We start from the raw sequence: 16417 nt of genomic DNA, 5'->3' as shown, positions 1-16417 counted from the left end.
GCTTGAAAATCGCACTGGGAACATGTGCATAGATGCCAAAAATCCCAGGAGAAAAAGGAATTGCAGCATGGCCATTCCCCCCCCCCCGCCCCAGGTGATTTCTCAGTCTCCCTCTCTCTGGCAAGTGCACAAACCCTAAGACAAAACTAAAAAAAGAAAAAGCAAGTAAATGAATAGAATTGATTTTTATATCTGGCAGGAAACTACAGCTGAAAGGTTTCACTAAAGAGAGAAACATGTCCTTGTTTTGGACTAATTCATTAATAAGCTGAGCAATTATCCAAAAATATAAGAAGGCCAATTTTTTCTAGTTTATAAGAAAGCAAGCCTCGGATTTGGCGGCTTGCTTTCTCACCTTTCCTTTCTCTCTCTCTCTCAATCTCTCTCTCTCTCTCTCTCTGGTCAAATAAAAAAAAAAGTAACAAATAAAATAAATAATTCTTAAAAAAATAAAAAAAGATTCCCACGACCCTCCTTTTTTTTAGTGCTAGAGGGCACCTGCACTCACAAGACAAATGGAAACTATTTTTATTTATAAACAAGAGATCAGGCAAAATGTCATAATTAACTTCATTTTCTATATCATGTAATATTACTACATATAGGGTCAGCAGGTGGCATGGTGATTAAGAAGTTGAACTCCCCATGATCAACTGTAGTTCAAGTCTCGGACCTGGCAGCTTGAAGATCATGCTGGGTTTGTGTGCACGTGTGCCCAAGAGAAGAATGGAGAAGAGACTGTGGCATGACCCTCCCCACAGAAGGTGATTTCTTTCTTTCCTTCTTCCTGCCTCTGTTTCTGGATAAAGCGTGCACACTATGACTAAAAGAAACAATAACAACAACAACAATAATAATAATAAAACATGCATTCTCAGATTTGAGTCAGAGCTGTAATTTTATTATTATTAATCATTATTATTATTAAGAACTTCTTGCTCTGCTGGAATACAGAAAAGTGACTGCCAGTATTTTATCATTTCTCATGTCACTATCAACATTTTGGGAGAAGAGTAGGAGAAACAGAGATTTGGAAACACAAGAAAGATAGGAAAGAAGGGGAAAACCCACATCAAAATCACCTTTAATTTTAATATTTTAAACCAACTATTAAAAAGGCAAAAGTTCTAGGGCTAGCTTTTATATCCCTGCAAATTCAAACCTGTTAGGTGAGAACCATGCTACTTTCTCAACACTGCAAAAACGAGCATGCTCATTTCCACACACCATTACATCATAGCAGAGGGTGGAAGCACAGAGGTTCTAAGTATAATCTGTATTGTAATGAGCCTATCAGGAAGCATCATACATAAGATGCTTACTAATGTCTGGGGATAAGAAAAAAATAATCAGTCTCCAAAGTACCTACTAACAGGAAAGAAAGTCATGATGAAGAACCAAAAATACCCAGGCTGGACACATAATGACATGATCTCTGCAGACTGAAAAAAGTATTTATGCATCTCTGGAATACTTGCAGGCCTCACAAGACAGGGGCAAACCAACAATTAAACACTGAAGACCTGCCTTCTATACAATTAGCTCTGAAACTAAGCTTGACAGCTCTGGATAGTCCACTTAAGCTCTGACTCAAATCTGAATACATGTTCTCATTAAGAAAATGGAAATTTAAATAGTTATCCATGCTTAAAAGAGAAGTTGTAAAAACTAACTGAGGGCTGGTTCCATAGCCTAGTAGTTAAGGGAGCCAGATCCCACATGGCTGACCATGGATCAATTTCTCCTAGGCTTGACATCTTGAAAGGCATGCCGAGCATGTGTGTGTGCCCCAAAATCCTCACAGGATGGAGAAATGGATGAGAGCATCCTCTGGTGATTCTTTCTTCCTTCCTTTCTCTCTTTCTTTTTAGTTTTTTGCTATAGGGCACATATGCTCATCAGAGAGACAGAGATACAGAGAGAGAGAGAGAGAACATGAGAAATCACTCCTCAGAAGAGATAGCCATGCTGCAATCCCTTCTTCTCCACTATCCTCCTGGGATTCTGGATATAAATGCCCATGTGCCCAGCATGACTTTTAGACTGCAAGGTCCCAGAGTCAAACCATGGCTGGCCATGTAAGAATCCAGCACCTTGACCACCATGCCATCTGCTCTCTGCCAGCTCTCTGGCAGCTCTCTGCCCCTCCTCTGGCAACTTAAAAACCAAACAAAAATAAACCACAATGAGGTATCCACTAGAATGGCTAAAAATTTATTTTTTAAAAAATTTTTTGCCAGAGAGCACGTGTGCTCATCAGAGAGAAAGAAAGAGAGAGAGAGAGAGAGAGAGAGAGAGAGAGAGAGAAGGAAAATAAGAAAGCACCCCCCCCATGGGGAATGGTCATGCTCCAATCCCTTCTCCACTGTTCCATTCTTTCAGCATTTTGGACACCCAAGCACACATGCCCAGCGTGTTTTTTTTTTTTTTTTTTTTTTAGGGGTTTTTGGTATAAGGTACACGGGCCCACCACAGAAAGCGTGAAATCACCCCCCAGGGGGCATGGTCACGCCACAATCCCTTCTCCTCCATTCTCCTCTTGGGATCTTGGGCATGCACACACATGTGCCCTGCATGAGTTTAAGCCACCAGGTCTGGGACTAGAACTGCGGTCGACTATATGGGAGTCCAGTGACATAGCCATCAAGCCAACTGCTGGTCCCACCCATAGGGTGTGTGCACTCGCCAGACAGAGAGAGACAGAGAGACAGAAAGCGAGAAATCACCCCCCAGGGGGGATGGCCATGTTGCAATCCGTTCTCCTCCATTTTCCTCTTAGGATCTTGGGTATGCACACACACGCGCCTGGCCTGAGTTTAAGCCACCAGGTCCGGGACTTGAACCGTGGTCGACTACGTGGGAGTCCAGTAACACAGCCATTACGCTAACTGCTGGTCCCCCCACCCAGCATGTTTTTCAAGGCACCAGGTCCAGGATTTGAACTGTGAGGTCAGTCATGCAAGATCCAATTGCCTTGACCACAGGCCAAGGACTGGCCCTCAAATGGCTATAAGATTTTAACTGATACTACTGTGATGGTTAGTTTTAAGTGTCAAAACTTGACTGACTAGGAAATACCTTATAAACTCCTTCAACCCTCTGCCTCACATATTACGAGAAAAAACAAAACACTATACGTGCTAGATTTCTTTAGGTAAAGCTTTTAAGAGAGATTATTAAAATAATGCATCCCATGGCAAATGAAAGCAAAAGAAGCTGTTCCCGATCAGAATAAGAAGTTCCTTTTAGTTAAAGTGAACTAAAATTCTGAGTCACTACAATTCTCAAACTGCAAATGAAAATTAAGTGCTTTCAAAAGAGAATATTTTCTGGATCAGAAAAAAATATGCAAGTTTTCATATACAATTAGTATTGCACAATCTGGCACTGGGACCTAGTGGTTAAGGGAGCCATATCCCACATGGCCAACCAACCAGTCTGAACCCCAGTCCCAGTAACTTGAGAAACACACTGAGAGCATGTATCCCCCAAATCCAGACAGGATGAAGAAATGAAGAAGCGGTTGCAGTATGACCACATCCCACTGGGGAATGAGGGATGCTTTCCTCCCTCTCCCTCTTTGTCTGTGTCTCTCTGTTGAACACACGCACTTTCTGATAAAATTAACAACAGTTAAAAACTTCACTTCACTTCTTTCCATTTAAATTCTGGAAGTTAACATTCAACTCCAGATTTGTCCCCACCACTAGGCTGGCCATTTTCCTGGTTGTTTTTTGTACTCTTATTTCTGTGTGTTCAATTTTAGTTTTCCTGGTATAGTACTCCTTTCAGTAGTTCGTGGAGAGTTGGACTGGTGCTGGTAAATTCTTCCAGGTTTTGTTTATCTGAGAATGTTTTGTCTTTTTTTTCCCACAGGAAGGATAATCTAGCATTCTTGGTTGAAATTGTTTTTTTATTTAAAGTCAAAGAAATAAGGTCAGACCTTAGTAACACTATAAATTCAATAAAAATTAATTACATGAGACTGAACTGGTGAAATAGAATTTTATAACTTTTGACTAAAACATTACTGATTTTCTTCTGTGCTTTGTTTTCCAGATTTAAGGATTTCTGTCTTCTCTTGAATTGCTGATAGTTTCATCTACCTACTGTTTGAACTGAATCCTAACCTTTTTCCTGGCTTTAAGTCTTATGTAAATTTCTCTTAACATATTTTGATTCTGATCTATTAAAACTAAAATTGTTTTTCTTGAAATTAAGGAGTCATAAAAAAATACCGATTTAATGATTGCAGTAAGCTATACAGCCCCAGCTAGGTGCTACCTTATAGTATGTTCACTTTACTAACCGAGGTTTATGCCTAAAGTCATACATGTGTTCATAGATATGTATATATCAGCTGTGCGTGTCACTGAAAGTATTTTAATTAATTAAGATCTTTAGTGAATCAATAAAACGTAGGGGAAAAAAGGCATAGAAAGCAACTGTAGATACCAAAAACTGTGAGAAGAGAGTGTGAGATGGCAGAGGGGGAGAGGTAGGGAATTAGGAGGGGGGGGGAAGCAAAATATGTAAGAAACAAGAAATGGAAAATAATTTGACAATAACATGTATGGTAATATCCTTGATAGAGTCAATAAAAAGTGTATTCTGGATGAAAAATCTCATTTTGTATACTGTATTGATGTATAGAATAAATGTAAAGAATGAATGCAAATACATTTAAAATAAAAAATATGTAAAATAAAATTTATACTAAAGAACACAGAGACTGCATAATAAAACTTAAAAATCATTCATCGTTTCCTTTATGCTTTTTAAAATACTAGATCTATTAAACACAGTTTCTGAGTTTGCATTAAAAGTCAGTGAGGGGGCCAGCAGGTAGCGTGGTGGTTAAAGGCACTGGATTCCCACACAGTCAACTGTGGTTTGAGTTCCAGATCCAGCGGCTTGCTTGCTCATTTTCCCACTTTTTCTTTTTCTCTCTGTCTCGCTCTGGTCAAATTAATATAATAACAATAATAATAAACATAGTTAAATGAAAATTTTTTTAAAAGTCAGTGAGAACTAGAGCTATTTCACAGGATATTCCATTTTCAATATTCCTTAAATGAACTAAGTAAAGAAAGGACTTCTTGAATGAAACAATGACTGCTCTTATAGGTCTTCATGGTAAGAAAGATCTGTGAGGTGTCATAGGGACAGAGGTGCTTGTCTTCAAGCACAGCAGTTACAGGTCCATTATGAAAATAACATTAAGATCAGTCTAAATGATGGGAGTAATATTAATTTCAGCCAAGGAACTGAACATGTCAATAAGCCAATCTGAAACTCAATTATGAAAAAGAAAGATAAAGGAAAACAATGTTTGGGCAATATCAGAATGTCTCATATGTTTCTGAAATAATATTCTTCTCACCAAGAGAGTTTGAGAAATATTGATGATTGGCTGATAACTGGTTAAAAGGGGAAAAACTGTAAGCAAAAATCTTTTTAAGAATTGTCTTATTGGGAACCAGCAGTTAGCGTAATGGTTATGTCACTGGACTCCCACGTAGTCGACTGTGGTTCACGTCCCAGACCCGGTGGCTTAGAACTCACGCCGGGCGCATGTGCGTGCATGTCCAAGATCCCAAGAGGAGAATGGAGGAGAAGGGATTGCGGCGTGACCATCCCCCCTGGGGGGTGATTCCTCGCTTTCTGTCTCTATGTCTCTCTCTGTCTGGCGAGCACACGCACCCTATAGCTAAAACCTCTCCAAAAAAAAAAAAAAAAGAAAAAAAAAAGAATTATCTTACTTAACTTTATTTATCCATCCATTTGTAATTTGACCAGAGAGGGAGAGAATGAGAATGAGGTGAGGGTGGGGAGGAGTGAGAAAGCAAGCACCACGTCCAGGACTTGAACCACGGTCAGCCACGTGGGGGCCTAACATACTTAACTGTCATGACACCTGCTGGATTCCCAGCAAGAACTTTTTTAAGAAAACCTCAACTTACACTATTGAAAAATCAAGGCTGGGACAGAAGAGAGGTGGTTAGATTTGGAGACAAAAGGCAACAAATGAGGAAAGGAGTAACAGGAAATAAATGATATCTCCTTAAGTTTTATTTTGATGACAGACAGTTAAAACTACCAGTTGTCGAGTGGCCAGAGTTTGATATTCTACATTATGCACCTATATACAAAGTGTTCTTAACATACACCACACCCCTGAGGTCCTTTGTTTAAACAAGAAAGGAATGCTAGAGACACAAGTATAACTACACTGCTATGGTATTATGATGTATATTTACTTGTAGAAAATCATCTTGCCCTTTGGCCTTACTTTCAAACTATAGGTAAATTTAGAATTAAATCTTTTTAAGGAATAAAAATGTATTTTTTAATTATCAACACCATCAGCTGCTATGCAACAAATGAAAATGTCTTTTCTCTTAATTATTAAAAATCATTACAAGACATTTCTATTTATACTTATTGTAACCAATCTTTCAAAACATACATAGGAAAGAACCAAAACCAAAAAAAGCTAAGATAATCAAAAAGAGGAAACAAGATGGTGGGAGCAGCCAATGGTGTGGAAGTTAAGGCAGCTGGATCCCACATAGCCTAATGCACAGTTTAAGCCCCAGACCCAGTGGCTTGAAATACACTGGACACCTATACATGCATGCTCAAAGTCCTGAACAGAGAAATGGGGGAGAAGGGATTGTGGCGTGATCATCCCCCACGAAAGGAGGGATACCTATTCACTTTCTTTTCTTTCTCTAGCAAAACTTTATTTAAAAAAAGAGGGGCCAGCAAGTGGCATGATTAGGGAGCGAGACTCTCACACTGCTGATAACAGTTTGAGTCCCAGATCAAGAGATGTGAAAATCACACCAGGTGTGTGTGTGTGCATGTACTCAAAATTCTGAGAGAAGAATAGAGAAGGGATTGTGGTGTGGCCAACTCCCAGGGGAGTGAGTTCTCATTTTCCCTGTCTAGAGAAGTGTTACAGGGCCCAGCAGGTGGTGTAATAGGGCACTGGACTCCCACATAGCTGACCACAGTTTGAGTCTCAGACCTAAAGGCTTGCTTTCTTTCTCTCTGTCTGTCTCTCTGGTCAATTTTTAAAATAATAATAATAATAAAATTAAATAAATAATTCTTGAAAAAAGAAGTGATACAAAATAGTGGGGAAAGAAGAGACAATTCAAAAATGGTGATTAAACATTAATTATTATTTACTAGCAAATGATTATCCAATTCAACCTCTCTGCAGAACCTACATAAAGAACAGGTCTTGGTGAATTAAAGACCTAAATATGAAAAGCAAAACTTTAAAAAATTTCAGAATATGACGATATCCTTAAAACTTCAGAGTAGGGAAGACTTTCTCAGACAAGTTAAATAAAATCAAGGAGGAAGACAGAGTATCACTAAACTAAAACTTAAATTCTCCTTTTTTTTTATTGTCCACAGGTGCACACACTTGCCACAGAGAGGAGAGGGAAAGCACCCTCCAGTAGGGCATGACCACCCCACAATCCTTTTTTTCTCCACTTCTCCATTCCATCAGGACTTTGGGCATGCACATACACATGCTTGGTGAGATTTTTAAGCCACAGGGGCCACGATTTAAACCATAGTGAGCCATGTGGGATCCAGCTCCCAATGCATAGAACTTAACTACTGAGCTGCAGAACTGACCCACATTTTCTTTATAATAAAAGACATAAAAAAAATTAAAAGAGGTAACAAACTGCAATACAGATTTTCAATTCATACAGCAAAAGATTAGTGGAGATTGTATACAGAACTCCAAAAACCAATAAAATCTAACCAAATAATAAGCAAAAATTATAAACAGACAATTTACAGAAAAAAGAAAAACAAGAATAGCCAAAATATAAATGATGTTTAATTTCACCAGCACTAAAGTTGAAATGAAATGGAAAATGTTTAAATGTCTTACTTGACACCCATCAAATGGGCATAATTTTTGAAATCTGACAATACCCAGCCATTACTGAGGCTATGGAACAACAAGAATGTCATTATCACTGCTGGTAAGAGTGAAATCTCCAAGACCTGGAAGGCCAGTTTTGCACTATCTGATACAAGTTGTTCCTGACCTAACAATGGTTTGGCTTACAGTTCTACCAACTTTATTATCATGGTACAAAAGCAATATCCAATGAACAGAAAACCATTATTTAAGTACCCATTGGGACCAGCAGTTGGCGTAATGGCTATGTCGCTGGACTCCCATGTAGTTGACCGCAGTTCGAGTCCCAGACCTGGTGGCTTTAACTCACGCTGGGCGCATGTGCGTGCGTGCCCAAGATCCCGAGAGAAGAATGGAGGAGAAGGGATTGCGGTGTGGCCATCTCCCCTGGGGGGTGATTTCTCGCTTTGTATCTCTCTGTCTCTTTCTTTCTGGCAAGCACACACGCCCTATAGCAAAAACCTCTCAAAAAAAAAAAGTACCCATAAAACCATCCTGTCTTTTCCTTTTCTACAGCATTCAATAAGTTACGTGAGATATTTAATACTTTATTAGAAAATAGGCTTTGAGGCACTTGATTTTGCCCAGCTATAGGCTAACGTAAGTGTTCTAAGCATGTTTAAGGTAGGCTACACTAAGCTGCCTTAAATACTGTTTTTTCTAGATATTTATTTATTTTTAATTTAATTTATTATCATTATTCTTCAATTTTGACCAGAGAGAGACAGAGAGAGAGAGAAAGGGAGTGAGAAAACAAGCTGCCAGGTCCAGGACAAACTGTGGTTAGCCATGTAGGGGTCCAGAGTCTCAACCACCATGCCACCAGCTGGTCCTGATAGTAAATGCTTTTTAGACTTGGAATAGTTTCAACTTATGCTGGATGTATCAGGATGTAATCCTATTGTAAGTCAAGGAGCATCTGTATTGTAAACTCTATACAAGGTCTTGTCTAAGGAATTCCCTTTCAAGATACAACAGAGAACTTTTCACTCATGAACAAAAGGAAGTGTCAATAGAAACTTTAAGTGCAGAACCCTTTATAAAAGCAACACACTGGAAACAACTTCAGGGCCATCAGTAGAAGAATGGATGTGGCATACTCATTCAACAGAGTATCACATAGCTGCTAAAACTAGTGAACTATAGCTACAAACACCAACCTGAATCTCAAAAAAAAAAAAAATGATGAATGACAACAGTTGCAGCATGACTTTTGGGGACCAGCAGATGGCATAATGTTTATGTTGATGGACTCCCACATAGTCAGTTGCAGTTAGAGTCCCAGACCCTGCAACTTAAAACTCATGCCAGGTGCACATGTGTGCATGCCCAAAATTGTGAGAAGAGAATGGAGAAGGGATTGCAGCATGGCCATCCCCTCTGTGGGGTGATGTCTCACTGTCTGTCTCTGTCTCTCTTGCAAGTGCACACACCCTATAGCAAAAATCTCCCTCAAAAATAAATTATTTTAAAGTAATTCTTTTTTTTTAAATTTAAGAACAAGCCAGCCAGATCCAGCAGGTGGAGTGGTGGTTAAGGTATTGGACTCCTACATGGAAGACTGCAGTTCAAGTCCCAGACCCAGTGGCTAAAGAATTACACCAGACATGTGTGAGCATGTATGTGCTCAGGGTCCTGAGAGAACAGAGGAGAGAAAACTGCCAAGTGGCCATCCCCCTGGGAGGTGATTTCTCATTTTCTTTCTCTTTCGCTCTCCTGCGCACACACCCTATGGCAAAAACCTAAAACAAAACAAAACATGCAGGCTAGCAGGTGACATGTTGGTTAAAGCACTGGATCCCATATGGCCAACTCCAAGATTCAAGTTCAAACTTGGCAGTCTGAAAAGCACACCAGGCACATAATGCATACATGCCCAGAATCCCTAGAGGAGAATGGAGAGAGTGTGCAGCTTGGTCATACCCCTGGGGGACAATTTCTCGTCCTTTCTGTCTCACTCAGGTGAGCACACAGGCCCTGTAATAAAAATCTAAAAACAACAACACAGATAGTATATTCGTATGTATGCACTACAATATATACTCAATTTCTACCTATTTAATGAGTGCTTAACTCTGAGAAAGTAGGAAAAAAAAAAACTGGACAGGGTAGCTGCTAAAAATATTACAGTAGAGGCTGAAGGGTAGTGCAGCAGCAAAATGCAAAGCTCTGAGAGGCTGATCTACGTGTGGAAATTCTGGGTTTGTGTCCAGAGACTTCCCTGAGAATACTGGGCATGGGCATGCCCAGGATCCAGGCTTGGCAAGAGATAGACTGCAATGCCCAGACTCAGTTGGAGGAGCTCTCGTTGTCTGTCACTCATGGGAGAAATAAACTAAAAAGAAAAATATACCAGAGCATTTCAACTCTATCTTGAATGTTGTCACTAAAAAATTTTTTTAAAAATCAAGTATGTTAAAATATTAGGATTAAATGCAGTTGCCGGGTAGAAATGGGGGTTTAGGGACCAGCAGTTAGCGTAATGGCTATGCCACTGGACTCCTATGTAGTCGACTGCAGTTCGCATCCCAGACCCAGTGGCTTAAAACTCACGCTGGGCGTGTGTGCATGCATGCCCAAGATTCTGAGAGGAGAATGGAGGAGAAGGGATTGCAGCATGGCCACCCCCTCTGGGGGGTGATTTCTCGCTTTCTGTCTCTCTGTCTCTGTCTGTCTGGCGAGCGCACGCGCCCTATAGTGAAAAACCTCTCCAAAAACAAACAAACAAAAAAAGAAATGGGGGTTTATGTTGTAGTCTATACTTTATCTCAAAATATTTCAGCTAAAAAAAAAAAAAAACTACGAAATACACTGCTGTGGTTTGTCCCCAAAGACTGATGTGCTGGAAGCTTGGTCCCCAATTTAATGGTACTAAGAGGTGGTATGAGTTTTTATTTATTCTTTTTAAAATAATTATGTATTTAATTTTACTTATTATTATTTTTACTTCTTAAATTTTTACTCACCAGAGAGAGAGAGAAAGGGAAAAAGAGAAAGCAAGCCACCAGGTCTGGCACTTGAACCGTGATTGACCATACGGGAGTTCAGCACCTAAACCACCACACCTCCTGCTGGCCCCAGTACAAGTTTTAGGTGATGCCTAGAGAGTGGTGTTTAGAATATAGGGCAATGCTACCTTGTAGGACAGAGTTCTTGCTTTCACAGGAATGGGTTAGTTTCCACCAGAGTGGACTGCAGTGTGCTAACACAACAATCCACAATGCTGGACCCATATGGAAGGGTCCTGAGTGCCTCACAAGGCTTCCCTGGACACACCAGGCTTGTGAGTGTGTGTCCATGAACTGGGCTGGCTGGGGGCACAACACGCTGTTGGGGGTCTCCCTGCTCCTCATGGAAGAACTAAACAAACTTTAAAAATAAGTACATAGGGCTGGCAGGTGGCATGGGGGTTGGGGGTGATGGATTCCCACGTGGCCAACCACAGTTTGAGTCCCATACCTGGTGGCTTGCTTTCTCACTTTCCCACTCCCTTTCTGTCTCTGTCTGGTCAAATTAAAAATAATAAAGGCAATAATAATAATAATAACAACAAATGGAATGATCTTTTTTAAAAAGTAAATAAGCAATAATGAATGCCTGAAGTTGCTCTCTTTTTGCACGCACTCGCTTTTTTCTGCCATGCTGTAATACAGTGGAGGATTGCCAGATGGCTATCCCATGCCTTCGGAATTTCCAGTCACCAGAACTGTAAGCCAGTAAAACTCAATTCTTTACAAATTACCCAATCTCAGGTATTTCTGTTTATCAACATAACAGCAAACTAAAAGATGTATTCATTAAAATTTGTAACTATCTAAAGATATGATGATTTTTGGTACCATGCAAGCACAATAAGGCACGTTACCAACAAACACAAAAAAGCAACAGGGGGGGGGGGGGGAAGGCTGTTAAGGCTACCACTCTTATCCATAATCAAGCATTTCTTTTCATTTTAACTTTTTACAAAATTTATAACTTTATCAAACTCAACTGGTGACTTACTAAGTAAATGTTATAAATGTGAATGTATAAAATATATTTGTATTACTGGAATGCTATCAAATCCATTTTTTAAACTAGATCTCTTTTAAAAAAGAATTCACTGGAAAAAAGACTGCAGGACTGAAAATCTTAAGTTGTTTCATTGTTAAGTTCTTCTCATACAACAAAAGCCAGGCATGGTAACACACACATTCGAATGTCACATGGAAAGGTACACTTTTAAATATTCACACTTTGAAATGCTGTGTCAGAAGAATTTTGTAGAAGCAGAATTTGAGCTCAGTTTCTGAGACCAAAGTAGGTATACCTTTAAGACACAGGGTACCAAGGTTGTTGAGAAGAGGCAGCATTTAGCAATGAATGGTAAATAGTACAGAGGCCAAAGTGACAAGCAAGATTGCCTGGCTCCAGTAAGGGGAAAAAAGATACACAAACAAGAGTCAGAACTTAAAACACTGAAGTCATGACTGGGAAACCAATGTAGTAAGACTGGAAAAATGGGTAAAGAACATAAGGAAATGACACTTTCCCTTTTAATATTAACCACTAAGTCTTCTGACCGTAGCTCTGTTCCCCATGATTCCCTTTCCCACTGGAATTTTTAAGAATGGCTGCCTCTGGGCCAGGGCATGGTGTGGACGCTAAGGCAGCTGGATCCCACATAGTCCACTCAACAATTCAAGTCCTGAACCCAGCAACTTGGAAAACACATCAGGCGTGCGTGTTTTAAGTGCACACATGCACACGCCCAAAATCCTGAAAGGAGAAAGAAATGGAGGAAAAGGGATTGCAGCATGACCATGCCCCATAAAGGGGTGCTTTCTCTCTCTCTCCAGTGAGCACACACATCCTCTGGCAAAAATTATTTAAAAAAATACTCCAACCAAGCTCCAACGCAGGAACTTGATAGCCCCTAACTTAAGACTTGAGTACCTGTGGGAGATGGGGTTGGGGGGATGGATATTTTCTTTCTTTTTTTTCAAAATTTGCTACAGGGCACATGTTCTCACTGGAGAGAGAAGAGAGAGAGAAAGTGAGAAACGACCACCCCCTCCCCTCCAAGGAGATGGCCATGCTGAGACCCCTTTTCCTCCATTCTCCTCTTGGTATTTTGGCCACACACACACACCTGGCATGTTTTTCAAGTCACCAAGTCTAGGATTCAAACTACATGCTTGACCATGTGGGATCCAGCTGCCTTAATCACCATGCTATCAGCAAGCCCTATTTTTTTTCCCCCTCAGAATAATGTCAAAGAAATCTTACTGAACAATAAAAAAAGAATCTAGAGTTGAAGAAATCCAAGAAAATGTTTAAAGAGCCCATGTGCTATCCTACCTAGTATACCCTTTGGAGCTTGTAGGTTCCCACTCGAAGAAAAAAATCCGACCTTGTCAGCATTCCTTACTTCCTAGCCTCTGGCCTGCTTTCATATGACAGGCTACACATCACTATCAATTCATGAGTGCCTTCCTAGACATCTTGACCCATATCACAGCTTTTCTCAGGTACCCACAAAAGGATTTCTTCCCCATGTGAATGATGTTGCAAAGACCCCTTTATAGAGAAAGTTCCTACCTGAAGGTCCTTGTGTTTTCTTCAGGGAAAATTACTGCTTTAAACAAAGGGAGAAGTACAGCATCTTGTGTATCCCTCACACTGTACAGTCGCGCATCAATTAATAAAGGTGCTCCATTCGTTAAGCAATTTCGCTGTGTGAATACTGCAGAGTACACTCCGCTATGGTCTATGCAATCCTTAGTCTACTGAAATGTCATCCTGCAGCACATGTCTGCATTGATTAGCGCTACATCATAATTATCTTTTTATGTGTATGTATGTTTTCCACTAGTTTGAGAGTTCCCTGAGGTTAGGAGCTCACAGTCTATTCGATTTTATGTCAGCAGAATACCCAATGCCTGATGCACAGTAATCACTCAATGCATACTTGCTGAATGAGGAGTAAACAAAGGTACAACAACAATAAAAAGGTAACAAAAATCAGACTAAATCAAGAAAAGGTGAGAGAGACAAAGACACTGTAAAGGAACATTCCTGAAGACATCTCAAGTATTAACTATTTTAAATTAAAAGGTGCTTTAAGATTTGAAAAACAATACATAATTTTTCTTCTATGGTATAGGTTTAAGGCTAATTTGAGCTCCTCAGTGTGTCTTTCTTTTAAATCAGCCAGAGGGTACATGGGGGGGTGGGGTGGGGAGTGGTCACGCTGCAATCCTTTGTCCTCCATTTCTCTCTTTTTTCAGGGTTTTGGGCACACAGGTATACATGCTCACACATGCTTGGTGTGTTTCAAGCCACCAGGTCTGGGAAATTATACTGCACAGCTGGCCATGTGGGATCCAGCCATTTTAACCACCAGACCACAAGCTGGCCTCCAAGCTCTTCGGTATTTCACTCCACTTTTCTAATTCCATTCATGTCTAGAAGAAGTTAAAATTAGGCCTCAACTAAACTCATTTGTTCACTTTTTTTTCTTTCTTTTTTGCTATAGGGTGCGTGCACTCGCCAGAGAGACACAGAGAGACAGTGAGAAATCATCCCCCAAGTGGGGGGGGAGGTTTGGAGACCCCGCAACCCCTTCTACTCCATTCTCCTCTCGGGACCTTGGGCACACACGTACATGCACTTGGCATGAGTTTAAGCCACCGAGTCCAAGACTTCAACCGCGGTCGACTATATGGGAGTTCAGCGACATAGCCATTACACTAACGGCTAGTCCCTTATTTATTTGTTTGTTTGTTTGTTTTTGCTTCGTTCACCTTTAAACTGTCTTTTGGGTGCCGAATTCAGCCAAACTAGAGCTAATGAGTAAGCATTTGAAGGTCCGGTTGATGACACTGCCCATGAAATGACCTATATACAGTGTTCTCTGTCAGAACAGCAGTGTCTTGTTTTACACCAGTGGTACGAAGCTGGGATCCACTAAATCAAGCAGGGACCTCAAGAGCCACTGAAGCAATGTTGTAGGAAAGCAAAAAAGGCAACAACTCAGCCTACTCTTACCAAAGAAGTTGCAATCAGAAAATGATGAACTTTCAGGAAAAAGTTTCCTTGAAGAAAGAGTTCATCATTTTTTAAATGTAAAATCATTTGTGTCATTATATTTCACCTCTTTTATCTTACTTCATTATAACAAAATGAAAGTCTTCACAACTGCAATAAAATGTTCAGGTCTCACTAAGGTAACATAAGTAAGCATTTCAAAGCAGAGACTAATGTTATGTTATGTTTCCTAAATTTATGCCAGTTACCTGAGATCAACTAAGACAAAAAGTTGAATGAAATAATGGGCTACATATCTGAAGACCATCTAGTACCATCTAAGAGTCAAGAAAGAACTACTTACACACATACATGTATAATACATCTATTACTCACCCTTAATTTAGTCTCATTAAATACAATTTCTAACTATAAAATACATAGCTCACTGCAAAAATGTGTTCTGTGAGACTCAGGCAATTTTCAATCATGATTTTTGTTTGTTTTTCATTATAAATCCTAAAAATTGACTTGAGGTTCTGTTAACTGCCCCTACAAAAGTGTTCTCCTAGCCTGTTTGTTCTTTACTGTTATCCTGACGCCAAAAGTAAGTTCTAATATCCCATTCATCTCTTTCTTACCCTAGAATCACCAAGAGAACAGAGCCTTTGACTCCCACAAGTAAACTATTAGTTAGTCCGGGCCATTTTGAGATGCAAGAGTTTTCTTTTTCACACTCTAAGGTAGAGCATCTCACGGCACCTCCAGAACTGTCAGTCCTGAAACTGCACTATCAGAGCTTGGCTGCATGTGTACATAGGAAATTTCTTCCTATTCCATGGGAGCAGCTAAGGTCTCTAGGGTTGGGCTGCCCCAGACAACAGGGTCCCCACTGCCACAAGTGTTCAAATCGGGGGGAGGGGTGAAGTTAATAGCTCTAGGGGGAGCTGGAAGTTTGTGTCAACACTGCAATTACTCAATTAGTCCACTCTCCAGAGAGACCGAGGGTTCTTTCCCATTAGCGCGCTTGATAAGGGAACATTCCTTAGGGGTCCCTAAACTCAAGCAGCCTAGAAACGCTCCCCTGATCGCTAGCAACGCGCAGGGGCTGCCCCCAGAAAAATCCCGACGCCTACACAGCAGCACCACCCCTTCCCTGCCTTAGCTTAGCTTCCTGGTCCCCGGAGTCGCCACCGCCCACTTTCTCGCTGGACAAACGGCAGTCCAGGATCGTTCACCGCACTCACCTACGTCTTGTTCAAAAGGGTTGGCTGCGAACAGAGACATCTCGCCGGCTCCTGAGCCAGAGCCGCCGCGGTCTGGCTGGCGCTCCGCAGCTGCTCCCCGTTGGCTGACCCGAGGCCCCGGCTTCCTAGAGGACTCCGTTTCGGCCGCCGTCCCCGCACTTCCGCCACCGCACCTGCCCAGCTCCCCCCTGACTGGCCGGGCACC

The 16417-nt window shown here is 40.8% G+C and overlaps 1 protein-coding gene across 2 annotated transcripts in view; it reads right to left on the bottom strand.

Annotated features, from left to right (window-relative positions):
• Positions 1–16417, bottom strand: part of STAM2 (signal transducing adaptor molecule 2) — a 68884-nt gene that overhangs the window by 51669 nt on the left and 798 nt on the right. The window contains exon 2 of one of the 2 annotated variants that reach the window (XM_006157624.3): positions 16213–16385. In XM_006157624.3, coding sequence (XP_006157686.1) covers positions 16213–16252 — 40 coding nt within the window. In that variant the 5' untranslated portion in view covers positions 16253–16385. Of the gene's footprint in view, positions 1–16212; positions 16407–16417 lie in introns of those variants that run through there. The other variant, XM_006157622.3, reaches the window with a different exon arrangement.

This window comes from Tupaia chinensis, unplaced genomic scaffold (genome assembly GCF_000334495.1).
Source record: "Tupaia chinensis unplaced genomic scaffold, TupChi_1.0 Scaffold000549_1, whole genome shotgun sequence".
In the NCBI taxonomy this organism is placed as follows: domain Eukaryota; kingdom Metazoa; phylum Chordata; class Mammalia; order Scandentia; family Tupaiidae; genus Tupaia; species Tupaia belangeri.
This window is presented reverse-complemented; position numbering and strand designations above follow the sequence as displayed.